Source organism: Mycteria americana, chromosome 7, assembly GCF_035582795.1.
Source record: "Mycteria americana isolate JAX WOST 10 ecotype Jacksonville Zoo and Gardens chromosome 7, USCA_MyAme_1.0, whole genome shotgun sequence".
Classification (NCBI taxonomy): Eukaryota; Metazoa; Chordata; class Aves; order Ciconiiformes; family Ciconiidae; genus Mycteria; species Mycteria americana.
The window spans coordinates 57,362,483-57,389,052 of NC_134371.1; the positions used below are offsets into that span (position 1 = coordinate 57,362,483).

Below are 26,570 nucleotides of genomic sequence, written 5' to 3' on the forward strand. Positions count from 1 at the left end.
TTTATTCTGACACAGTGCACTGGGAAAGGTGAATCCCTGTTGGACTTGCCCGCCATGGTGACAAGCAGTGGACCATGAATTTGCACCATGACTTTATGGGTAAAAGGCCTGTTCCTGTTCCCTGTTTAAACATTCAAGCCCTGGCAGCGACTGGATAAGTGGTTAAAGTCACTCTGCATTTGAAATTCCCATTCCCACAATTAGAATAGCGTGTCCTAGTCCAGTGTCCCAAAGGACACAGATGCATAAGAAGATTTGGATGTGATCCAAGAAGTGGAAAATGGAAAATATGCCTTAAAGCAAAAGGGACTTTAATAACTTCAGTTTATCGTAAAAAAGGATCAGGAAAGCTTAATCATAATATCCGACTCCTCTCTCTGGGACTAACAACTCGGGGGCTCACTCCCTGGCTGAGAAGATCCAGCAACTTGAAGGGAATTAAAGAAATGCAGCCTCAATATAAGGTGCAATAAGAAAATTAACCTTTAGAACAACCTACCAGCCACTGTAGCAGAGATGTATCAGTTCAAGATCAACTGTTTTCCTAACAACAGGGCTCTAATTTACACAAGAACTAATTCAGGGCAGCCTGTGTCATGCAGGAAGCTACGCTGGCGAGCCTAGCTGGCCTCTCCGGCTCTATAATCTACGGAAAAAAACCCTGCCTGTATTTCCCTTCCTCCCGTCCAAGTGTGTGAAAGGTCTGGCCTGCCCCACTGGAGGCGTTTTTGGGAGAGCCAGGTTAGCGCGGGTAGCAGGCAGCCACGCTCTGCCTGTGTCCCAGGCTGCCCGGAATCACCCCGGCTAGCTGCTGGTCCTGGCGCTCCTGCGCCGAGACGTTTTAGCTTTATAAGGAAGCCAGTCTGGGGGGACGAAGTGAAGCAGCATCCTAGAGCTGAGGCTCCATGGATGATGAGTGCCAGGGATCTGACACACGTTCCTCTGACAGTTTTCTGCTTTCCTTTCCAGCCAAAGCAGGGACATGAGATAGAGCAGGGAGAAGCCGTCCCTGCAGTGCTCCAACTCCCCTGCCATCAGGCTCCAGGCATTGCACAAAACCCTCGTGCCAGAGCCAGCAGCATGCCTCTGCCTTCACACCAGCTCCCCACTGCAGTCAGTAGCTCCCAAGAACGCCAGGAGCTCCACATTCATTAGGAGCAAAAGCAATCCCATCAGTCTGGCTGGGCTGGTGCCATTGCAGACACATTGCTAGGCTCATTCGTAGTGAGCAGCTTTGCTTACCATATAAGCTGCTTGTTCTTCCAGCTCAACTTTCTACTTCCCAGCACAGTGCTTTTCAAGGGCCTGCACATCAAAATGGGTTGATAGCTGCCCTAGTCACAGCTTTGTGGAAAGTTTTGTTTTGGGAGAACGACCCACAGCCTCCACAAGTAAGCTGGATCTGATTAGCTCAGAGGCAAGCAGTGCAGGAGCAGCTGCAGGCTGTATCTGCCGAGCGGAGATTTCCTCACCCATAAGATTGCTGACAGATGCTATTGAGTAAAATACAGCGCTGGCTTTCACAAGGCAAAAGGGAAGTCCAGGCAAGAGCAGCAAGAGGCATGACGGCTGTCTTCAGCATAGTGCTGTATGTACTGACATGCTCTGTGGGCATGCGCCCCCACCCTTTATTCTCAGAGGAATCTTTCATTAGGCAGATTATATGTTACAGCTCCAGGGCAGAAAGTAGAACAGGGATGGCTTCACAATGCCCAGTTCCAAAAAGAAATGGGCCAGACCTCACAGCCTGGCCAACTGAGAGGTGCCACGGTCCTGAGCAGATTGAAATACCTCTCTGAAGTGACAAATTAATCCTGAAGTAGCTAAGAAACTTTATAGGAAGCACAGAAACAGAGAACTATGGCAGTAAAATCAGATCCAGCTGGGATTTGCAGAAGCATCAGAATACAAAAGCTCTGTGCTTCTGTTCCTGAAATGCTGCCTTCTTGCTGTGGGCCTTGTAGTAGTCTTTCCCAGTACTTTGCTTTCTGGGGAATAGTTGTAATGGGCTTACAATGAACAAGGTATTTTACTGCTTATGTTTGTACCCTGCTGACTCACTTTATAACAGCCCTTTACGCATAAGCCTGCAGCTCCAGCACTCAGCCTCCAACATTTTCTGTGTATTTTAGATTGGAGCTGCTCTGTAGCCTTAACCAAAGGGAAATGAGAGTCCTTATGACCAGAGGGATGGACACTAGTGTCTCACAGTGTGCATAACACAGTCTTTATTCAACAAGAGGGAGTAAAGAAAGAACATCCCGAGTCAACAAGCAGACACAAGGAGCAGAGTGCTCTGTGCAGCTCTTCAGGTTCTGTATCAGGAAAGAGTAGTTGTCCTCCAGGCCAGACCTGAAGAAGATGGGATCAATACCAGAAGCAAAGTCCTCTGCTCGGACTGAACAGAGGAGTACTTGTGTCCAGGAGACGTGGCCACTAGCAGCTCCGCACAAGCCACCCAGCACTAAATAAAACCCAGGGGAGGGCCTCATAACCCCTGTCTCCCTGGATATGGTGTGTGGATATCTGAGGGGACTTGGAAGGCCTAGAAGGAATCCAGGTGTGGTGGCTGCAGCAGGAATAATGCTGGTAACTGCAGTTCCCTGGGGCTGGTTCATCTCAGCTCATCTCTGATATGGATGCATTGAGGCAGATTTGATGTTTGTTTTTATGCCACTTGGCATTTTTCCTGGAGAGAGAAAAAAGAAAAAGCAGTGCAAAATCGGCTGTATGAGAGGACATTTGCTCAGGAGCATGCAAGACTCACAACAACCCTGTCTGGGCTCTTCCTGTTCCACTCCAGGTACTACACGAGGCTTACCTGCTACAGCATCTTCGAGCTTCTGACCTAAGACAATCAACCTCTTCTACTAATTGGCACCTTTCTCTTTTGAGAAATCTCCTTGACAATTCCTGTGTCCCCCTGCTATCCTGTCAAATTCTATCCTTGTTCCATCTTAAACAAGCCTTTCTCTTTGTCAGGAGGCTCCTACAGGAGTATGGGTCTTGTTCAGTCTCACAGAAGTTGCTGACAGCAGCACTCACAGAAGTACCCAGACTAATCTCCACTTCCATTTCAGATAGGCAAACACAAGAGACTGTATCCCCTTCCATGTAGCATTATTTATAGTCAGGGCGTATATTTAAATTACTAAGCCTCTCTCAGACCTCTTCATTTCTCTTAACCACACCCACCTCTTGGGCATTACTACTCTTTGCCGATACCAATCACACATGGGAGTGTGTTCAAAGACATTGTACTAGCAGCTTACAATTAGTGTACAGTGCTAAGCAAAACTAAGATGATCAGAAAAATAAACAAAAAGACAGTGATTAAAGAGCAGCACAGAGGGATATTCAAAGAACACTCCTTCAGAAAGTGTGTTCAAATTAGAACAGAAAAAAAGGACAACTTCCAACAATTGAAACTGTAGTGCAGCAGGACAAGAAAAGATTTGATGAGCAAATGGCTAAAAGAATAAAGATTATTAAACTTTCTCAAACATATCCAAAGCGAGTCATTGCCTGCAATGAATTGGCAGGCAATCTGATATCACTGTAGTGCTAACAATCAGTAGACAAATACTGCTAGACATTACTCCAAAAGGAACAGTGAACAGGACTGTATGGTTCACCTACATCTGGAATATTGTGACTGGTTCTGGTGTTCCCAGTCTTGAAAACAAACAGAAAAGGTGCGGGTAAGAGTGACAAGGATGGTCCACGATATATTATAATTTTCACACAAAGCCATATTAAACAGAATAGGACTCATTAGCTGGGGAAAAAAAAAAGATGGACGAAGGGAGGAGGAGATGACAGACTTCCAAAAAATGAAAACTAGTATGGAGAAAGTAACTGAGGAATGATTATTTGCCATTTCGCACAAGACAGGTGAAAAGGAAACATGCAATAAAATTATCAGGAAAAAGATGTAAACATAAAAAGGAATTTTTTTAAGCAAAACGTGATAAAGCTGTGGGACATATTGCCATAGGTGTTGTAGAAATCAAAATCATAATTCAAAAAGGAACTGCAGAAGTTGATGGTTGCTATACCCACTGGTCTCAAACCAAACTCTGGCTTAAAATCCCTAAACAACAACTGCTGTCAGGATATACTTTGTTCTTATATTCTTTCAGCCTTGGCTATGGGCACTATCAAAAGCAGGATAGTGGGACTGACCTTTGGCGAAACTCAGTGTAGCTGCTCTTATCAAAAGGGAACTTCTTAGTAACACAGGCTGGACAAGTGCTCTTGTTACCACTGCACTCTGCTTGATGTATAGAAGTGACTGTCTTCCCATCCTGGAGACAGTGTTTGTGGGTATGCAGCCAGAAATCACAGGGGCCTTCTTTGTTTCCAAATCACAGTGGAAATTACTTTCTAACTCTTACATAAATACATAATTAACTTAGGATTAATATTGTTGCTCAATTCATTTCTGAACAACAGTCATTACACAGGCAAGAAAACATCAATTAGGGTGTCTAATATCCAAAATCTCAATTAACATGAACGTAAGAATGACAGTACAGGGTAGGCCTGTAGGTCCCCCAGGCCAAACCCATTCCTGACAGCAGAGGACATGTAAGGAGGAATACTAGAACAGGGCAAGCCTGCACTGATACCTCTGCAGAATACCCCCTCGGCTTCTAACATAGGGTGGCTCAGGGACTTAGAGTCAGAGATAGTATCTTCAGGATTAGCTGTTGACTGATTTTTCATCCAGAAATTTACCTACTTACTTACTTTTCCATCTCACATAAACCTTATCTACCTATCACACACTTGGCAATGTGCTCTACAGTGTAATTACTTCGTATTCAGAGAAGTATCTCCCTTTTGTTCTGAATCTACAAGCCGCTATTTTCATTGGTGCACTCTGATTGATCCTTCAGTATCATGGGGAACAGTGAACAATCATTCCCCATTCACCTGCTGTATACAATTTGGGATTTTATAGGCTTCCATACTTTCTTCTCCCTACCACAAAGCTATCCCCAGTAGCAGAGAAGATATCAGAACTGCACATAATATTGCAGGTGTGGGTGCTCAATGGATTTATACAATGGCCTAATGATATCCTCTCTTTCTCTGTTCCTTTTCTAGTAATTCCTAACATTTGGTTTGCATTTTTGCCCCAGCTGAACATCCAATTAATATCTTTACAGAACTATTATATCATGTATCTATTTCCCAAATACAAGTAACTAGGTGACAGTCCAGGTGCTGGACATGTAAAGTCAAATTGCTATGTCTATGTGTTTCACTTTAATACAAATGTAATCTGCTATTATTAAGTGAAGTCACCTGGCATAGGAAATCCTTCTGTGACTCTTTACAGACAGCTTTTGTTTTTTTCTTACCTTAAATAACTCATTATCATCAAACTTTTCCACTTTATTGCCTACCCACAAATTAAATTTGACAAAACCTCCAGCACAGCTCCCTGCAAAAGTATACTGTGATTTCCCTCCATATTGATTCCTATGTTCACTAAGTCTATTATTAAAGTGGTATTGCAGTGTGAGTTAAGAAGCTAAAGCTGGATGGCTGGGATCCATTTCAACCTCTGAGCCAATTTTAAGCAGGTATTACTCCACCGTTACAACCTGATGCATGTTATTAAGGCCAGAACGGAACCTCTTACTTGGTTATATCTAAAAGGTGACTGGGGAGGAATCTCTACATCTGCATTTGTCTTTGTTGCTCCCTGCATTTCAATTGCTCTCAGATATGCAACGTATTTACCTGGCTGTCCTGCTTGTGCCATCTGCACTCCTGCCAGCATTGGCTGCTGCTGAGCTGGTGCACCTGACATTGGGACCTGCTGCATGCCTGAAGCACCTGCAATGATGGCACCAGCTCCTGGTTGGCCTGACTGGACAGATCCTCCAGAGCCAGGGGGTCTCCGGTTTGACAGTCCTTTCCCAAAGGCCACAGCTGCTACCAGCGCATTGGTATCTGCAGGGTTGAAAGTCTGCTTGTTCTGTCGTAAACCTGTAGGAAAAGGAGTTATTTTGGAGCATTTTAGCAATCAAGTCTAAAAAGTAGCATAGCTGAATTTACTTTTCTGCTATTTTGGTGCATGTAATAGAGATCAGCTTCTAACAAGCTGTCCTACAAGAGTCTCAGCAGGGTCAAAGAAGCTGCAAAATCCAAGTACAATGGTGATCCAAGAGCTCCTCCACTGAGAGCAGGGCATATGCTGCTCAGGGAAGGAGGATAGAGGGAGCCGACTCCTCAATGCCCATGAGAATGTTCCCACTAAAGCCTTTTCCATGCTGAATCCTATGGCAGGTACCAAGCACTATGTTTTAGATAAACAATGGCAACATCCCCTTTTGGAGGCTCATGAGCAGCATTGTGTCTGCAAGTTTTCTACCACACACCTACCCAGTTATACTATTAATCGTGGAAACAGAACCTGTGCTTGGGTCCTTGCTTACACTACGTGTGTGTCAAAGATGACAAAAAAAAACCCCACTACATTTGAACGTTGTGCATAGCACTCTCAGGAATAGTGAACAGCTGATGGCAGACACCAATAAAATAAGGATGTCCAGCATCGGAGTCAGAACCAGAAAAGGTTGACCATGAGTCTGAAGCAGCCATCAACTAGAGGACGTCACACAAAAGTCTGCCAACAAACTTGTTGTGGGCTCATTCAGAACATAGCTAAGGGGTTTCCCATTCACTGCCACTGCATTTTCACAGCTTTTTTTATTAATCCAAGTTGATTGGGATGTTTTCTTGTTAAATACTTACCACCTCCTCAAAGGGGAATATGTCAAAGGGTTGGAATGACCTTCCTGCCATGCATAGGTCACACAAGCAGGACTCATCGCACCCACAGGACCCCTTTTCAAAGTAGGGGGCTCCAGGACAGCCAATCTTGCATCTTCTGGAATGCTTTCGTCTACGCTGCTCATCTGCGTTTCTCATGCTTCAGGCTCTCTGATTTACCTGTTTTGCCACTACTCTCTCAAGCCTGCTGCTTGGGCCCTGTACCCCACTTCCACCTCAGTGACTTACCTCCACTTTCAGATTCACGTTCCTCCTTACTGATTTTCTCCAGCAGATTTGAGCACATTTTGTTCAGACTTTGGATCTGTTTCTGCAAAATGAAAACCATCAGAAACTGCCAGGATACCTCCAACTCAGTACAAGTCAGCAAGGTAAACGAACAAGTTCTCTCTTCCCAGGGTCTGTGTAACCAAACATAAGCATTTTCGTAGCAGAGCCTAGAGAGCCCACTGCTAATGCATGCAGGAGGGCACTATGGGGATGGGATAGCCTTCGCCTTTCTCTGACTGGTCTGATGGCACCTCCTGTGAAGAGCCAGTGGGCTGGATACCCTTAGTTTGTGAAACTGTGGAGGAAACCAAACCTCAGCTAGGGTCAGCTGGAGAAATCTCAAGACAGAAAAGGACACAGCAAAAAAGAAAACTGTCAGACAGAAGGGTGAAGAAGCAGTGTTAAAGGGCATTCCGTGCCCTGGGACTAAGAGGCAGAAGTATCAAACTCTTCTTCACTTACCTGTGCCACATCAGGGCTAATTCGAGCTGCATCTGTGATCAGCTGCTTCTCCTGCTCCTCCACCTCAGGGTCAGGCTTAGTTCGAAGATGGTCAGGCACTACCTCATGGCTGAACACTGGCACACGCCCCTCTGTCTGCCGCTGCAATAGTTGGACAAGCCACACTCAGAGCCTCCTCCTCCAGCCCAGCACTCAGACAGCTCAAGACCAGAGCACAGGCCATGGTGCTGGAACAAGGCTAGTAGCGTGCTGTGGGGAAACCTTCATCTGTGGAGACATTAGGAAGCTTCAACAATTTGTCTAGGAATGTGCACTGTGCCTGTTTAGTCAGAGCAACCCACGGGGGTCTGCAGTGCAATCCCACCAGCATGGCCACAATCAGTTGAAATGTTTTCTCACTGAAGTGGAGAATAAACGTTGCCAGCGCGTGCCGGAGGTTCTGTAACACACCCCATGTTGGTCAGATGACAAACAATGCAAATCTAGATGCGGATGTCTGACAGAAACAGCACAGCTACAGCAGAGAAAACCAGGAGCTTGCAAGGAGACCTCCCAGTTACACAACAAGACACTATCTCTTTCAGCCCCAACATCATGAAAATAACATATTTATGAACAGGAACACCTCCTGTAAAGTGTATCCAGTGAAAGTGTTTGTAGATGAAAGTCCCCCAGCAAAGCAGCTCCCAAGCAGAACTACTCATTACCTTTTCTTTCTCTAGACCTAGAGCTGAGGAATGCCAAGCACAAGGAATGACAAGCTGGAGCAGATACACAAGCACTTTTTGACACTCCAGGGCCAACACTCAGAAGGAAGTTTCTTACCATGATCTCCTCATCGCGATCTGGAGACAGCACTAGGGGTATGATAACCTGGTTTCGCAATAGTGGGGTCTTCTCATGCTTTAGCACTTTATTCAAGGTGTTCAGCTGCCCTGAGAGCAATGCAAAGCTGTCCAGAACTGAAGGCCTGGGAAAGCAAATAAAGAGGACAGAACATGGAAAGGGATGCCACACATGGCTTTTATCTCTTCTTCACTCAGATGGCTGAGAAGTGAGGAAATAACACTATTAATCCTCAAATCAGTCTACTCCAGACTGTAAGCAGTAAAACCTAGGGCTGAATGTGCAGGTGTGGACAAATCCCAGTCCCTACTGCAAATAGCTCAAATGCTCAGGGACATTACAAGCAGTATTACTGGAAGTGGCAGTTGTTTGGGATTTCAGTAACATACACAGAAGCAATGCTTTCCTTATCACTAACTCTCCCAGTGCAATGCTAGAGCAAGGTCTGAGAAACAATTTAAATCCTAAGCAGTACAGCCAGGAGAGACAATATTTATAGCTTGGCTATCCAGACTAAGCAGTAATGAAGCAAAATAACTGATAATCTTGTCAAGGAGGTCCCCTTCAGCTTGCTCTCTCTGGGATTCATCACCTCTCCTGCTTTCTGCAACATTAACTATAAATGCTAACTGCCTGTGAAGCTTTGCTGCAGTGGCAGACACTGTCTAAGATACTGTATAGTTTATTATGCTGTAGCTATAACATCTTTATGCTCCATCAGGAAGAGAATGCCACCTTGCAAGTCTCTCAAACTGTCCCGTAAAACATGCAGAACCAGCAAAACACAAGAGCTCAGTTTATACCAGAGCCAGAAAAAGCCAGAAAGGTCAAGAAATGCAGAAAGAACCATTGCTCATTTTATAGTGTATGTGGGTATCTAAGATATTTTGTCCAAGAAGCTTCCAGTCACTGCAGATGCAAGTCTAGTTCTCATAAAACGTCTAGATTAAAAGGTGTTAGCATGACTCCATTACTATACAGCATGGAACCAATGGATTTCAGCTGGTTTTCTGGTGGAACACATGTAGTGGTTCCTCCAGCAGAAATGTGAAAAGCAAATTTAAACCTACTGATGATAGGCTAATGGTTTTTAATTATACTTTGTGGTCTTTTGAGCCGAGTCTGGAACAGCTTCAGCAGTGATTGACAGTGTCCCCAGCTCTGTGAGACACCTTACCATGTGAGTCGGTCATACTCATTCTCCAGCTTGTAGATAAAACTGACCAAGGAGTTCTTCAGGTCAGCCACCTGACTAATGAGTGCCTCCAGGGTCAGCTCCAGCTGCTTCTCCTCTCTCTAAAAAAAGGCAAGAAAGACAAGGGATGAGTACAAGGCTTAACACCTTCCCAAGGTGTTGTGGATCCACACACATGCACCTATCGTCCAATCTCTCCTACAGAGAGCCTCCTTTTCAGGGGAAGCAAACAGAGACTCTGGAGATAAAAATCCTATGGTTTCACACTGACCCTTTCCCCTTGGGTCAGAACACTTAGGCAAGAGACTTGTGCCTGAGACAAACCCTTGGCTAGCTGTCCTCTTTAAGATCTAGATTAGTGTAGTGAAGATATTATCACTCACATCTGCTTTTTACCAGATCAGGCAAAGTCATCAAAGTTAGCTCATGCCACCTTTGTGAGCCATTTAAGCTAACCCAGCTCAAAGTAGATTAGCATTCCCTCAACCTTTTCTGACAGCACATGTGGGCACAGTGATGTCTTCATCCAAAACAGCCTTTTGCAAAATGAGTGTCAAGTCCATGGCCTAAAGACTGCAGTTTCTGCCCTTCACCTCATTCTTTACTTTCTTCCTGCCCAAGTGCCACTTCCAGCTGCTAAACAAACTGGCAGCTCCTATTCTACTTGTGCCTTACCGGCTGCGGGAGGCCTGCTGTGACAGAGACCGCACATACTGACACACGCACACGCCACCTCCTGCCTTTTGCTCTGGATTACATTGTTTAAATAACCTTTTCCACTGACATCCCAGGGTGAGGGAGGATGGTGACAGACAAAGTGTCAGGACAGGGGATCTGTTGCCAAAGACACCAAGGCATATCCTTGACTCTTGCAAAAACCCTCTAGAATCTTATCTATTCTAACTTACTCATACTACAGTATTGTGCAAAATATAATTAAAGTCCCAGCCCTAATGAACTGCTCATGAAAGTTGAGAACTGTACAATAATAATCCACGAGGAGGGTGGGACAAAGCAATCAAATAATAGAAAGGGAATGCTGATTGGAAAGCAGATAGAGTGACTCAGGCTGTTGGCATGCTTGCTATTGGGTTTGTTGTTGTTCTGTTTAAACACACTGGACCAGCGTGAGCTTCACTGGAGAGATTATCAGGTATCTTCCATGTTCCCGAGAACACAAAATTATTCTATTTTATTTATAGTCTGACAAGACTATAAAGGCTTTTTTTTTAGTAATCACTGATCAGACTTCACTTCACTTAACCACCTTAGAACAAAAGGCTGAGTCAACTTTGTTAAAATTTGATCCCCAGTCCATGGAGTGGATTCATGGAGCAGATTGCTGGGTGTTCCCCCTCGAGATAAAAGTGCTCTCCTCCATCTTGTGATGGGACTAGTCAGTTCCTGTGCAATTAAGAAATGAGTCTACAACTGTTTGTGAGCACTGTATTTGTGCAAGAAGATTAACTAATGCCTGTATTACAACTTGGGCTGGTAGCCAGAGTTTCACTGCAGGGGTGCCAGGCATATGCACCCATGACAATTCACCTGGCCCGTTGCCTGCGCTTATCCAAGAAGCCCTCAAGAGGACGAATGAGATCCTATTGCACACCCATTGCTCTTGCGGCAGCAGCGTACTCCAAGCCTCCTTCTTTCGTAGGCTCTCTCCAAAGCCAGTAAGAGCTGGAAGCAGATGTAAGCACTGCAAAGCACGCATGCAGTAAGACCAACCGGTGTTTCCAAGGAATGCTGTGCCTCTTGCAGGCGTATGCTATATTCAAGTGGTGCTTTAAGGAGTTTTTTAGCAAGACTAAATTGCCCTGAGGTAGTAAAGATAGGGCTTATGGGAGGGGTTGCTGAAGGACCTCCTGATATGGAGCAACTGAGAGGTAAAGGTGAAATTCAGAGTAGGTAAACATAAAGTGACACACGTGGAAGGGAAAAAAAAAACCCCAATCCTGACTTTCCATACACAATGACATTCTCTGAGCTGATAACATTATCACTCAGAAACAAGATCTTGGGATTATCTGAGGGTAACCCATGAAAACATCTGCCCAAGGCTCAAGAAGCAGACAAGGAAGTAAAAGCGATAATAGGATTTATTAGGAAGGCAACGGAAAACTAAGCATCATTATGTCATTGTATAAATGCATGCCTCATTTGCACCTCAAGTATTATATGTCACTCTTGTGCCTCCAACTGAAAAGGGATATAGTCTGAATATGTACAAATAAAGGCAACAAGGATGATCAAGAATATTCATTAGTTCCATAGATGCAGTAGTTAAAAACAGAAAAGAGACCGGTATGTGTGAATGGCTGAAACGAGGAGAGACAATATAACAAACCCTATAGACGAGGAATTGCAGGACAACCCATTTTCACTTTGTTTTCCAGTAGGACAACCGGGAGACTTGCACGAAGCCAGCAGGTAGCAGTTTCAAATAAACCAAAGGAGGTGGATCTTTACAGCCTGTTAACCTGTCATTAACCTCTGCAACTCTTTTCCATTGGACATTATGGATGCTAAAAATTCACAGCACTTCAAGAAGTAACTAGATCCTTCTTCCATCAACAAAAATTCATCCAAGGCCATTAAACACAAGGGATGTGCTAGAAATAGTTTATACAGAATGACATCGGTAGCTTATTTTGCTCTCACAACTTCTTTTGGGCATCGGCTTTTTAGCTAGTGGCCAAGCCAAGCTGCTGGGCAGGTGGACCTTTGGTTTGATGACTCTTACCAAGGGCCGCGGCAAGGGCTGAGAGGGAGCGGTGCGCTCGGGTATCCGTACTCACACGCACCCTACAGCCGTGCAGCACGGGGAGGTTGTTGCACAGGAAAGCATTGCAGCAGCTGCTCGAGGGCCAGCTCAGTCTCCAACCCAGGCTGCTTCAGCCCGGGTGGGTTTGACTCCTGGGGAGCAGACGGGCCGAGGACGGGCAGGAACCACCGCCGCAGCCGGCGGGAGAATCGCCGCTCGGCGGCCGCAGCCCCTGCCAGGGCCGGCCCAAAAGGCGGCAGCAGCGCTGGCCACCGCCTCAGGCCGAGCCGCGCGGAGCTCGGGGCGTCCGTGGCAGGAGGCACCGAAACGCGGGGCCCGGCCCCGCCACGGAGCGGCCCCGCAGGCCGCGCCGGCCTCCCGCCCGCGGCAAGGCCCCGGCAGCGGCCCGGGCGGGCCTGCGGCGCAGCGCCTCCCCGCCGCGCCCCCGAGCCGGCCCGCGCCCCGCTGCCCCCGGCCGGGCCGCGGCTGCGCTCAGCCCCGGCCCGGCCCCGCCGCCCCTCACCTGCATGGCGGCACCGCCCGGTTGCTCCGGGACAGCGGCGCTTCCGGGTCAGCCGCGCGCCGCGGGGGGCGGGGCCGGGCGGGCGCGAGGGCGGAGGTCAGAGGGCGCGGGGCGGGGCCGCGCCGGACATGGCGGCCGCCGAGAGGCCCGACTCGGAGGTGGGACCGGGTCGGGGCAGCCGGGGCCGGGGCCGAGCTGGGGAGGGGGGAATCGGGGAGCGGGGGCAGGAGCGAGGTGAGGGGTAGCCGCGGCGCGGGGGACAGGGCCGCGGTGGGGAGCAGCGGGGCTGGCCTGGCCTGTGAGGGAAGGCGAGGGGTGCGGCGCCCAAGCAGCCTGGGGGTGAGCGGCAGGACGGGGTGCCGGGCGGGGTGCCCCGGGGTGACCTGGACCGCTGTGCTCCCGCCGCAGGTGGAGGAGGCAGGGCACGTCTTCCTCCTGATGAAGAAAGACTATCGCATCTCCCGCAACGTGCGCCTCGCCTGGGTCCTCAGCCGGCTCCATCAGGTCATCTGGGCTGTGCCCGAGCCGGAGCTGGTGAGTTGGTGCCCGGGGCCGGGCGGCGTCACCACGGCCTGATGCGGCAGGCTGGCTCTGCGCCACTCATGAGCAGCTGCACCCCGCAGAAGATTTTAACCCAGTTCCTTTCTCTGATGCTTCCTTTGGCTTGGCTTGACGTTCTCTCGTGTACCGTTTACTTGTTCTTGTAGGTAAAGTCAGAAAATGAACTTGATGTTCTCAGCATCCTGCCTAACGGGTGGCAGCCAGACGAGCCCGTCCAGCCCAGGCCCTATCTCCTTGTCCCCTCCACGCGGGTCACCTTCCTGGCCCGCCAGTACCGATTTGTGATTGAACTTGATCTGAGCCCTTCCACAGGGATTGTGGTAAGTGCAGAAACTGCCTCTTTGGGGTGTTCTGTGTTAAAAGGCTCGACCCTTTTACGTAGCAAATACATCTTCTATTTGCTGACATGGCTTATTCCTTTCTGTGTTAGTCCTAACTTTTGCAGAAGTCTTGCTGTTCCCAGGAGGGAGGCATGCCATGCTCCTAGCTAGGCAGCTTAATGGCAGATCCTGTTTCTCTGCTGAATGCTCAATGACGGACTTTTGTTTACGGGGAGCTGTCATTTTAATCCAGCTGCCATTGCAGAAGGATGTTTGCTGTTGGCTCTGCATGGTGGGGCAACCAGCAGTGAGATTGAAAGTCCTAGAAGATGAAAAAGCTGTTCCCTTTCTCTGTTTCTGTAGGATGACTCAACAGGGGAAATAATTTTTGATGAAGTGTTTCATGCCCTTTCCCGATGCTTGGTTGGATTGTTAAGACCCTTTCGTATCCCTGGTTCAGACATTATCTACCAGCCAGAGATCTTTGTCACCATCCAGGCGTATTCTTCCATCATCGGCCTGCAGTCCCATCAGGTAAAGTTCAGCCTCTCCCTTGGCATGGCTTGGCGCGTGGGCAGCTCACTGTATGGACTTCCTGTGAACCCAGAGGAAAGCGGGGGCATGTGGTAGCTGGGCTCTGCTATCTGTGATGCTGCAGGCTTGTCTCATTAAAATGTGCAGCCTGGTGCCGTGGGGAAGTGTATGTGAGCAACTTCTCCTTTCTGGGCAGGAAGTGGAGGTTTCTCCTGGGGGAGCAGGGCCCAGCAGAGAACTCCACCCACAGGCACGGTCTCAGAGTTGGGCCACAGGGAATATTTCCCTCATGTCAAATGTGTGCTGCTTGTTGTTTTGTTGTTGGTTTTGGTTTTTTTTTAATTTCTGTTGACTAATTCTTTTTGGCCTGTTATAATTAGCTTGAAGCATTCAAGAAGAGCTGGTGTGCCCAAAAGCTCGTCTGCCTGCTCCAACTGTGTAGCAGTGGTTTATTCAAAGATAATTGCCTCTTCCTACAAACCTTGCGCTCTCTTTGCACTGGTATGAATATGTTTCTCCTTGCTGGAGAGAGCAGCTGGCCCCAGTATTGAGATTATCGGTGAGATTTTTACTTGAGCCAGGGCAGGTCTGTCTAATAATTGAAGTCTGGTTTATGGTGCCAGGATGGTTTTTGAAGTTTATCCTTGATCCCTTCTACCTCACAGTATTTTCACATTATTTTCATGTTTCTGATGGTGTATTTCATCCCTTTGCTAATACCAGGGAAAGTGGGTGGTAACAGGAGGAGCCTGTTAGTCTACGCTTGTTCCCTCCCTCTCTCTTCCCAGCCCACCTCTGCCCAAGCCTTCTGCAAGGCTGCAGCCTTTAATGGTCTGTATAGTGCTTGAAGAGCGTGGCCCTTGCATTGCGTTCTTAGGTCCTAGCAAAGTAAGCGTAGCAGGAATTTCTCCATTTGCCAATGATGTTTTGTGTGTCATTTTGTCCAGCTACCCTTCAGACACCATCATGCTTCACCTCAGTATCTCCCCTATTTACACTAAATTGAGCACTCTGAAGTTGCTACATTTTTCTTCTTTGGATCTCTCTAAAGACCTGTTTATTGTATGAGGCCAGGAACTGTAATAGCTGGGTACAGCCGAATAAACTTTATGTTCCTTTTATGGAGGAAAAGGCATATATGTGTATCACTCATCCAGGAAAGCCTGTCTATATTGTAATCGTTTACTTTTCCTATGTCACTATGAGGTCTTGCCCATCTGAGGCTGAGGGAATGTGGATAACAGGCAGTGTCCCACCCGTCTGTTGAGTTCTTTGTCTACACGTGGTATCTTCTTTGCCTCGTGGTTGTGGACAGAGATTGCCTGTACAATGGTGGCGTCTGTAAACACAAGTGTCATGCCTGTCAGCTTGGGAGTTTCTGTGGTGGCAGGCTCACTCTGTCACATCACTCAGCCTCTTTTGTAATGTCCAGTCTAATTTTTGCTTTTCTTTATTTCAATTTGCTGTTCCTTTATCCAGCCACTTACTGGAAGATAATTGGATCAGTGCAATTATAGGTGAGTTAGATTAGAACAAACAGGCCTTCCTTAGAAACATCAGACCAGAGTTAATGGCTTCTAACAAGGATCCCACATCGCTTTCTGCTGACAACTGCTTATCCTGGAAGAAGGCAAATGAAGTAGAAATTTCTTGCCCAGTCCCAAAGAGTGATGTGAGCATCTGCTGCGGAGTGCACTGCAGATGCCATGAGACACCGCTGCTCACAGGCAGTTGGCCCTGAGCAGGAATAGTGAGAAGAGGCCTGTGCTGTACCTGTACTTTGTCAGGGACATGAACTTCACCATGCAGAACTGTGTTCCTGTCCCATTTTAGGGGCTGGTACTACAAAACCTTAACTTGATGACTGACGTGTGTCCTTGGGCTAGGTACTATTCCAGGGCTGTCAGCTGGATGAGACGAAGCGAGAGGCCTTTCTGCACCAAGTTTACACACAGCTATGTGCCTTTGAGAACAAAGTGGCAGAGATGCTCCAGCAACAGTATGAACCCAAACCACAGGTAAGGAGGGCAGAGGTCGTTGGGGTCTCTTGGCTCCTTGGAGATTTGCACTTGGAGGCCCCTCTGGGGTGAGGTGGCAAGAGGAACAGCGGCATAGGTCTGGAGAAGGAACAGCTAAGGAGTTTGTAACATAACTTTGTGGCATCCAGTAATGAGACACGAACACTGAGGAAAGCAGAACCAGTAAGTGTTTAGAAGGACTGATGAGAATGTTTATCTTCCCCAGAATTATTGTGCAGTAAAGCAGCCTGACTTCTTGTACATCATGGGACAAACTGTAGGATGTGCTTTCTCTCTGAAGAAGGTGGTGGGAGAGGTGATTATGCCCGTATCCTTAATCTATAAATAGCTGCGAATATGGCCTTGGCCCTGGTTACATTTCTTGAATGTAAATACTTCCTTGTTACCACAAAAACTGACCATGAAACTGAATAAACAGCTGGTGCAGTTTCTAATACTCGTTGAAATCTGTGGCAGAGGCTGTTTAGTAGCCACGGATATAGGTATCGGCAAGTTAAGGATAGCACTGTAAAATACAGCTTAGGATGAAATTAAAAGTGAGACCCTGTAGGGATTCAGAATGTCTATGGATTTCTCATCAAGATCATCCCTCCTGATCTTGGAAATTAAGAATCTGAAGGTTATATTATGATACTGCCATGTTCATGTGTCAGTCACAATTGTATCTATGGGCACCCTTCTTGTAGTCAAAGGCATTATTGGCCTGCCTGAGGTTATTTAGTCTTTATTTAGCATTAGTTATTAGAGTTTGGGAAAAAAGAAAAAAAAAAGTCTCAAAATCAGATAAGCAGGAGGCTGTTGGTGATCTATTGCAGTTGCATATCTGAAGTGCTTCAAATCTCATATTCTAGCTGAAATTTATGTCTTTGAATGCTAAGGCTGTCAGTCCTGAAACAGAAAGAAGATTGCAGGAAGTAAATACCTTTACCAGTGTGTCCAGCTGGTGTTTTTGCAGTGCTTTGTATGCATTCCTGCTTGCTGCAGTATTTCTCATGGTAAACTACCCTGTAACTTCTTCCATGCAAATGGAGGAAAGAGACGCGCTTGCAGGCCAGAGGGACTGGCGAGTCCTGCCACAGGCTCTGGGGTGGAGGTAGGAGGCCCCAGGGGAAGGGCAGGGACTGAAACTTTTTTTACTTTTGAAGTTGCATTAGTTGTATCATTGTCAACAAGTGTCTGAATTTAAGGCATCTGGCAAATTAAAGTGATGGATAGTCAGGTTTTTTGCTCACAGCCACAGACCGCTCCCATTTGTACAGAACAAAAGTTCAGTTAGTTCTAATTTTCTTTTCCCAGCTCCAATCATCTGTAGCTTTGCAGGGGAGGTCTCGCCCTTTCTCTATATTAGCAGTAAAAATGAAGCAATAGTATATTACAGGGTTGAACTGCCAGAGCCTTCTGGAGATGAGGGGACTATGAACACAGTAGGTTCCTCACCAGTGTAATTATACAAATTTCAGGCTTTGCCTGGGGGATATTTTTCATAGACGATGCAGGAGAAGCCTACCAGCATTTGCTTATATCAGCACTGCATAACGAGTGCTGTTTGAACAGAGTTAAATGTATAGGCACTAGACTTTGTCCTTACGAGGCAGCTTACCCCCTCTGCTGCAGTTCTTCATAAGTGAGACATAGCTGTCTCTGCCTCTCCAGTGTTTCTGGGCTTTACTTGAGTAGTTGCTGAATAGCTGCAGCTTCTACTAAATGACAAGGAAAAAAGAGGTATTCACCATCTCTTTAATTGGGAACTGCTTTGCTCTGCAGAGGAGCTTTAGTGACCCCAAAGTGTCTCATCTTTCCGCTTCTGTGAGAAATCAGCTTATAATAAAGCTCTGGGCATGTTGTCCTCTTCCTCCACCCCCAAGCAGCCTTGCCCAGCTGTTCTAAGGGGTCCAAGTGACCAGGACTTTGAGAGCACTTGGAAATTAAACCTAGAAGTGGAATCTGCTGAACTGCTCCAGGGCTGTGGTACCATGGGGCTGCTAGACTGAAGGCTATTCGGGAGAGTGAGAACTAGAGCTAGGCTGAAGCCCCATGGGACCTTGTGGGGTTTTTTTACTTTTCTAGGTGGATTTGTCACCCCTGAGCCAAGAGAGCCCTGGTGACGTGCAGGAGTCATCTGCGAGGAAGCCCAGCGTGTCTGTTGTCACTGCCGACGTTGGCCTCGTCAGCATGGTCCGGCAGGGGATCCTAGCGTTGCAGCTGCTGCCCTCCAACTCCAGTGCAGGTTGGCTTAATCCTCTGGGTTAAGGTTTGCCCGGTTGTTTGCAAAAGGTTGTATTCCTCCTGCCTTAGGCTGAGATTAATTTTATAAGGGCTGGTGCATGGACCCTTCTGTTAGTGATGAAATTTCAACGGCAGCTTTTGCTCTGCACTCTGTGGGCAAATTGTGGTGGTGGGAATGGGGAAAACAACACTGCCACGTGCCGTGTGTCAGCGTTAGGGAGTTTGTAAGGAAGCACAGCTATGACTGTTGCTCGGGGCAACCCAGGGTGTGCAGAGCTGTGCCCTCCCTGAGTTCGTGCCCTGCCCTTTGCTGTACCTAGTCAGGAAGCTTGCCAGCTCCAGAACACTTTGAAAGCTCTAAACCAACCTCAGGATTTTCCTTTTTACTTTCGCCCTGCCTAAATTTTCTCTCTGATGGATATACTGGGAGAGTGGTAGCTGGTTGAGATGGAAGATGCACTAAGATATTGCCTTGTTTACAGGTATAATAATAATTACGGATGGTGTGACTAGCGTCCCTGATGTGGCTGTGTGCGAGACTTTACTCAACCAGCTCCGCAGTGGCACAGTGGCCTGCTCCTTTGTACAGGTATGTCTGCCGTTATCAGGGAGTGTAGGGGCTGCTGCCTGCCAGAGGGAGGAAGGTGGGTTGCTGTCGGTGGCGTTCACCTCCAGAGGGGAAGAGAGGACTTCTCTGCCTGTTTGAGGCCTTTACCGGTCCTCTGCCTTGTCCTCAGTACTGCTGTACTCTCTCAGGTATCTCCTTTATCCATCCCGTAGGTGGGCGGTGTCTACTCGTACGATTGCAGCTTTGGCCACGTTCCCAATGTGGAACTGATGAAATTCATCGCCATGGCCACTTTTGGTGCTTACCTCTCCACGTGCCCTGAGCTGGATCCCCTGAGCCTGGATCTGAACGTGTATCACAAGGCATTTCTGCTATACTCCTTTCTGCGTACTGGGGAGTCCCTGAATCCAGAATACTACTGCGGTGAGGAATGTGCATGTCTTCCTTCCAGCAGATGGATGTCTTACAGCATCTCTTTGGGGTGACTCCCCTGGGCTTGGTTATGCTGATATCTCCCTTGTCCCCTCTGGGCCATGCCTCCTGTAGGCTCTGGGCACTATTGGGCCATGCAGCCCCATCTATGACTTGTGGTTCATCTATGATTCCTGGTTCCAGGAACTGGGTGGATCAGGGGAAACTTATGTTCCATTTTTCACTGTTCCCCTTTCTGTGGACTTCACTCGGCAAACTGCAGTTAGGCCTGCTGCATTGGAACTTGGAGGGGGTGAGAAGCTCTCTTCCGACCTTTCCTGCGCACTGGCTAGCTCGCAGATGGGGACGTTCTGGAGAGCTTGTCCTAATCGGCCTTGCAGATGGCAGTTTGGATTGAAAAACTTAGACCCCTGAGAACCGTCCCACATGCCTCTCTTGGTTGTTCTTATGTTGTGAATGTTAGTGACTGAGAGTATGCCAGGAGAGATTAGTTACCAGTAAAACATGGAAAGACCCTTTCATGCCCTGGCGATATGCTGGTGTCATCTGCGCTTTCTGTAACTTGGCAGCAGAAGCTGCATGCAGTGACAAGTTTGAAGAGAGCTGGCCTGGGACTTGGAAATGTTGAATCTAAAAAGATCAGATGTTAGTGGCTTAAACTCAAGGCTTCCACATCCTGATACCTTTCAGAAAGCACTGGGAATTCAAGGTTTTCCAGGGAAAGGAGTAAAGCCCAAAAGCTTGCTGTGTGACTGTTGCAACAGCTGTGTGGTTTCTGCCTGTCTAGGCTAAACGTGTAACTCTGTGTGCCTTGTCACAAAGGCTGTCCCAGAGGAAGCAGGGCCTGGCACCCCACCCCGCCCCTCTCCCAGGCCTCATGGCCACACTAGTGGACCTTTTTGCTGCGTTGCAGAATCAGGAGTGGGTGGGTGTAAGTGGTGCCTGAAGGACGTACTGTTCTTCAGGCCAGCGAGTGTTGCTGGCAGCTTTTGTAAAACACTTTGAGAGGGCTGTTGCTATAGGATGAGGAGCAGCGGAACTGCTCCCTCACAAACCCCATCTTTGCCGTTTGCAGTGTCCCAGCACAGACTGTTCAATGAGCACCTGGTGTCTGCAAGCAGCAACCCCGCTCTGGCGATGAGGAGGAAGAAGCACACTGAGAAGGAGGTGCATGCTGACCTCGTGAGCATTGTCTCAGTCCGGCTGCGCGAGGGCTACAGCATCCGTGAGGTCAACATCACAAAAGGTGACTGTGCTGTGTGGGGAGCTGGAGGCTTGGATAGGACTCTCTTCTCAACTGTTTAGAGGAAAGTGCAGGGTCTACCATCTCAGCAGAGTGGCTGATACTGTGTTATATAAACTTAGACTCCGAGTTTGTTTTTGTGAATAATTGCCTGACGCAGGACTGTCCAGTATTGTTGTGCACTTGCCAGGCTCATCCTCTGTGGCTGTAAGTGCCTGGGGAGGGACAGACAGACTGTGACCCTCTGTATCTTGGAAATGAGTCCCCACGATTGCAGGGAAACTAGGGACAGAACTTGGGGTTTTGCAGTTTTCTGGGATTTCCTCTATATTTCTCCTTTTTTCCATCACTTTCTAGTCCTTTGCTAGATGCGCTCCAAAATACTAACACAAAGTTGAGCCCTTTGGTACAACAGATTTTATGCCTCTAAAATGCAGTCTTCCAAAGGAAGAAATTGGGGGAAACAAGGATATTGTTAGGTGAAAATATCAGATCAGTCAGGACCATGACCAATACTAGAAGAACATAAAACTATCTAGTGGTCCTGTTCTCTCATCTGACTCGCTAGAGATTATGGCACCTGGAGTGTAAGAACTAGCTGCTGACTAGGGACTTTGAGGTGTTTAAGTATCCCAAGGAGTGCCAGTAAACCCTACCTAACTTTCCATCTCCAGCTGTGGCTAGTGGTAGTGCTTTAACTGAAGGGAAAAAATCCAAATGCAAATTATGAATTGCAAGCAAGAGAAGAAATTATTCTTGACCGTCACAGTGACTGATAGAAAGCCTGGAGAATGGGATCCTTAAAACACAGCGTAAATGTGTACAACACATGGTGATCCAATTTTCACTATTCATTTTGGGATATTAGTACACAGAATATGTTTTATATCAGAAAATCAAAGTCTGTGATATAACTCCAAAATCATTCCAAACTTGCTACATGATGTTTTCTATGAATTTACTGTGGTCTGCCTTAAAACCATGTAAATATATTATGCCACTGTTCTGCTTGGAAGATTGTCCCAGAGCTTCATTGCTCTTTCTCTAGCTTCCTTTCTAAACTCACTCAGACCAAATTAGACCTGTGTGAATTTATTATCCTTAATTAAGTTTATCCTCCTTCTCTGGCATTGCACAAACGTATTTAAGAGCAATGCCTTTCTCCTTATAACCTTCCTTTTGGCAGTTAAGCCACCCAATGTTTCAACTTCCTTTTGTAAAGGCAGGCTTTCTGTTCTGTTTATTCATCTTAATAACACTGTTCCCCCCCCCCCCCCCCCAGTTGTTCGCTTTTCACAGTTTGGTCTCATATTTCTTGAAACAGTTGATAAGAGTGTTGTAAATGTGGTTTTATCGGTGCTTTGTTCAGTAACGCTAATACTTCCCTGCTTCTGAAGTAAAATACCAAATCTGATAGACCAGGAATAACATGAGCTTTCTCCATGATTGCATTGCATTGTTAGCACAGAAATCCCTGTGTCTTTCACGCACCTTTGCTTCCAGCTGATGAGTCCTTAGGGCTGTTTTATTGTGTTTTGTTTGTTTGTTTAGTAATCCCTAAATGTGCTATTCTTCACATAATAGTACTCTTAAGTTCAGCTCAGCTCAGCTCACTATTCCGATGTGATGACTGGGAATCGCAGTTCTTTTCACTTGATACTTCTTACAAACTGAATGGATCTAAACCAGCTTTTTTGGGAAGGTTGCTAACAATCATATTAGGTGGGTTAATTTCTAAAGTTGGTCTTCCAGGAATATCCCTAATTTCTTGTTTCAGGAGTTTTCTATTAAAAGTAAGAATCTGCTACGGTTTCCCATTGAGACAGCTCTTCTAGTAATGTCTGCAGATTGCTTTCACTAGTCTCCTATAGGTGTGGCATGAGATACTTCCCTTAAATCCAGGCAGATTAGGTCCATTGCACTCTCGTTGTCTAGGAATATCTATGAAACAGTCTGACAAGTCAGTTTCTGTCCAAGCTGTGCTCAGTATTGTGTCTTTTATCCTTCTGTGCACCAGTTCACTTACAGTTTGGACAGCGCTGGAGAAAGAGCCTTTCTTTAATCTGGCAGCAATGGTGAAGTGCTCTTGGTGACTGTGAAGTCTTATATAGAAATGCTGGAAGAGGTAGCAGGTGTGAATCATTCAAAAAGCAATCAGAGAAGTTCACATTGTACCTTTTTGCACAAAGGTGTAGCTACAACCTCTGGCTCAGGATATCGTAACACAGCAAATTCCTGGACTCTGGGGGAATGTATCAGAAATATCACCACATGTTCACCATGCTCCCTGCACTTTCCTCTAGGTATCTCCCTGATACCTTTTAGCCCTTGGAATGCTAAATGGATTGGTCTTCCATTTTTACAAGAGCAGAGAGCAGAAGAGCAGCTACACTGGATCAGAGTTACCTTCTCTGATGAATAGCTATGGGCAGGTGCACAGGGAGGAGTAAGAATAGGGTAAACGTACACAATATCTCCTTTTTCCTTTCCTTTTTTCTTCCCTTTAAGCACTCTCTAGGTCTTTCCAGCTCAGGGGTTCCCTAAGCCAGAAATACTTTCTGTGTGTTTTGATGAAGTTTTTTTAGAAGGAATTTAAAAATGAAACGTCTGAGCTATCAAAAATACAGTGTGTATTTCTATGCCAGCCTTCAGAATAGTAGCAGATAACGTTACTTATACTTTGGAAAAACTAAATGCTCTGGGGAGTTGCTGGCTGTGATCAGAAAAATTGTTGAACTAACATCTTAAGGTAGAATTTACAAGTAGATCAAGACATTTAGACATTCAGCGCTGCCTCTGCTAAGAAAAAGCATGTTTGGCTAATTAGGGCTCCTTGGACCATTCTGTAGAGAAGTGTATAACAAAGTATAGTTAATTAACCTGGATTGCCAAAAGCTTTTGCCAAAACTTGCAAACTAAAGGCTGTTAAGGAGCCAGCTGGCCGTGAAGCAAGAGGAAAGAGTGCAGTTGTGGACTTTGACACTGTCGCTTTTCTGCTTCACTTTGCCAAAGGCAAAATAGAATAAATAGCTAGCTTTGTGCTCAGAGTTGCCTGGAGAGGTTGTTTGTGATATTTATAAGTGCTCTGGTTACCCTCACTATTTGATTTTAGATATTTAGGCATTTAGAAGGCTACTATGGTTAGTTAGGAATGCAGAAGTGCTTGCAAAAGGGGGAGGATTGGAAGGTATGGAAGGGAGAGAAGCCGTGGGGCCATGGCATGTAATGGAGCTCAGCTCCTCTCCTGTTTGTTTCTGGGACAATGTCAGAGGATTGCCCTCTGTTTAAAAAAAAAAAAAAATTCTCACTGACCATTTTGTGTTGCTGTGTGTTGAGGAGAGCCTGGAGGACATTTTTCAAAACCTCATTTTCCTCTGTGAATCAGTCCAGCACCAAAAATGGCAGGGCACAAGCTGTCCAGTGAGAATGGCTGTTCTCAGTGTCAGGAATTAGGAAGACAAAGTGAGTTTTCTAAAACCAGAGCTGGACTTTGCAAAAGATACCAAGCAGCAAAAACTTTTATTAGCTATAAAGTCAAGAACCAGAAATAGATTGCTTTGCAGTAAGAACAAGCTAAAGATTGATCTAGGTATGACTTCAAACTAGGCAAGTATTTTGCCTGTGTTTTTAGTTTTGCTTGTGTTGAATTGTAGGAGTGAAGCCAGGATGACTAATGGAAACACAGGTGGAAGTAGGAAATATTTTCATTAATGATCTAGGCAAAAAATGTAGGAATTTACTTATCATGTTTGCTGTTGATGAAGTAGAAAGGCTTTGTTATGAGAACCAAAATATTGTGCAAAAAGCAGTGGATGAGCACTAAAGCAATAAGAGTGAGGTGACAGTATGAAATGGAAAGAGGCAAACTTATAAATTCTTGTTTAGCCTCTCTGATAAACTAGACAATCTTCATATGGAAACAACACATGGTACAACCCTGGCAAATGCATTTATAGTAACACAAAGCACCCATTGTGGAAAATATTAGTGACCTTAAATAAAATCCTAGTAATCCCTCAGATGACATACAGGTGAAATATAGTATACACCTTTGATCATCTTTATTCAGGAAAGATGAATTCTCAAGGTACAGGAAGGTCTGGGACTGTTAAGGGGAAGGGATACTCTGTCATAGGCTGATGACCATAGCTTGATTTAACCTGCACAGTAACAGCTGAAGCCGGGTAAGGATTTCTTCCCCTAGTGCACACTCCTTGTCAATGTTATGGAAATGAAGCTTCTCAGAATAAAGATAATTTAATCAAAAGAACAACTGAGCATGAATTTGGCATGTACTCTGGAAGGTTTCTTCTAAACATTGACGGGGGAAGAGTACTCCGAGGGAGCCTCCCAGCAGGGAGCAGGGGAGCAAAAAGCAAGATGGCTTTAAAATGGAGTGTAATCAGCCTGTGAAGGGGATGGCATGATGTGCCTATGACAGCAGCAAATGCAACTCTGCAGGAAACATAGGATCAAGGCGGCTGACCTGTTCGGACGGTTTCCAGCACATCCAATCACTTATCTCATAAATGCTGCAAGTCTGGCAAACTATAGAGCAGGCTGGACATCAGAATAGATGATTGAGCAGTTGAAACAGCAGCGTGGCACTGTTATAAAAAGTCATGTGTTTCCCTGGGTTGTTTCAGTATAAATACACATGCACAGTCAGCAGGAGTGTGACAGTTTTCTGCTCTTCTGGCTCAGTGGGGCTTGCTGTCAGGTGTTTGTGTTAATCTTGCTAGAGATACAATGGCCCGCTTAAAGAAAAAGGTAAAAATGTACAGTTTGAAGAACGGGTGAATACTCATTCTTAACTACTTAACTTTGGAAGGAGAAGAGGGTAAACATGGTGAGAAGGTTTTAATGCTTGAAGTTCTAGTTTGCATGAAATACTGTCTTGTGCAGGAAGAACATGGAGTTTAATTCAAGAATTGGGCCTCACCTTCCAGGTTGTTTATGATCTGGTCCCATCATGTCCAAATGTCCATGTTTCTGCAATGGGATAGATTAACTCTGCAGAGTGCAGATGAGAAAACTTTATAGTTTAAGGGCCCTGCTCAACCTGTGCAAAGCAACAGTTTTCTTGGAAAAAAAGATGAGGCTGTGCAGAAGGGAGCCCATTGCAAATTTCAGCACCTCCTCTGTGTTTCAGTTGCCTTCTCTAGTGTAGATACTACATGTACATTTAAAGAACTGTTCACCAAATGCTGCTGTGTAAGCAAAGCCTCCCTCTGTTGGGGAGGAGAGAGAATGACTTCAGCTAGAGCAAACAGTTAGATTACTTTGTCCTCCTCATAGTGATCAAACAATCTCGCAGTACTTGGGCGTCCCTGGTCAGAGATAAAGCTCAGATGTGTACCAAACAAGCGCTTGAAATTGTTCCTCTGCTCCCATGCAGGCGGATCTCAGCTGGAGGTGAAACTAGTGCTGCTTTGGAAGCATAACATGCGAATAGAGTACTTAGCTGTGACACCCTGGCCCCTGGACCCATCAAAGCGCAGCACATGGGTGGAGGTGACGATGGAAGGAAGCTATGACATCTTGCACGACATCAGTTGCACCATGAGGAAGCCTATCACCAGTCTGTACCGCACTACAGTCATCCGACGCTTCTGGAACACCTTGCAGAGGTGAGCTGGACCATCCCCAGCAGTTCCCAGCATCCAAAGTAACCAAGAAATTCCTTCCTTGGCATGCTGGGGCATGGGTTATGCAGGTGGCCATCCCAACCCATGGTCCCAAAAGAATGTGCTCTGAGGAAGAGGCATGACTGG

The 26,570-nt window shown here is 46.4% G+C and overlaps 2 protein-coding genes across 12 annotated transcripts in view; one reads left to right on the forward strand and one right to left on the reverse strand.

Moving 5' to 3' along the window:
* Window positions 1-2,209: 2,209 nt before the first annotated feature.
* MED8 (mediator complex subunit 8) lies at window positions 2,210-12,962 on the reverse strand. Its single transcript, XM_075508589.1, has 7 exons — window positions 12,874-12,962; window positions 9,566-9,684; window positions 8,368-8,512; window positions 7,543-7,683; window positions 7,039-7,120; window positions 5,755-6,003; window positions 2,210-2,689 (listed from the first exon to the last, which is right to left on the reverse strand). Exons 1-7 carry the CDS (start codon window positions 12,877-12,879, stop codon window positions 2,625-2,627), a joined length of 807 nt encoding a protein of 268 aa, XP_075364704.1. The 5' UTR covers window positions 12,880-12,962; the 3' UTR covers window positions 2,210-2,624.
* A 24-nt stretch (window positions 12,963-12,986) lies between these two features.
* Window positions 12,987-26,570, forward strand: part of SZT2 (SZT2 subunit of KICSTOR complex) — a 63,942-nt gene continuing 50,358 nt past the window's right edge. For all 11 annotated transcript variants that reach the window (XR_012776613.1, XM_075508577.1, XM_075508580.1 and 8 more), the window contains exons 1-10: window positions 12,987-13,031; window positions 13,282-13,407; window positions 13,581-13,754; window positions 14,118-14,288; window positions 16,175-16,306; window positions 18,395-18,554; window positions 19,036-19,142; window positions 19,334-19,544; window positions 20,629-20,799; window positions 26,195-26,426. Coding sequence is in view for 10 of the 11 variants with exons in the window: in XM_075508577.1 (XP_075364692.1) it covers window positions 13,002-13,031; window positions 13,282-13,407; window positions 13,581-13,754; window positions 14,118-14,288; window positions 16,175-16,306; window positions 18,395-18,554; window positions 19,036-19,142; window positions 19,334-19,544; window positions 20,629-20,799; window positions 26,195-26,426 (1,514 nt within the window). In the remaining variant the exon portion in view is untranslated. The remainder of the gene's footprint in view (window positions 13,032-13,281; window positions 13,408-13,580; window positions 13,755-14,117; window positions 14,289-16,174; window positions 16,307-18,394; window positions 18,555-19,035; window positions 19,143-19,333; window positions 19,545-20,628; window positions 20,800-26,194; window positions 26,427-26,570) is intronic.

Coding starts and splice junctions, on each gene's coding strand:
- MED8 (XM_075508589.1), bottom strand. Junction 6,004..7,038: donor ACGTGAATCTGAAAGTGGAG/GTAAGTCACTGA, acceptor CTTTTCCTACAG/GTTTACGACAGAACAAGCAG. Junction 2,690..5,754: donor GGCACAAGCAGGACAGCCAG/GTAAATACGTTG, acceptor TTCTCTCTCCAG/GAAAAATGCCAAGTGGCATA.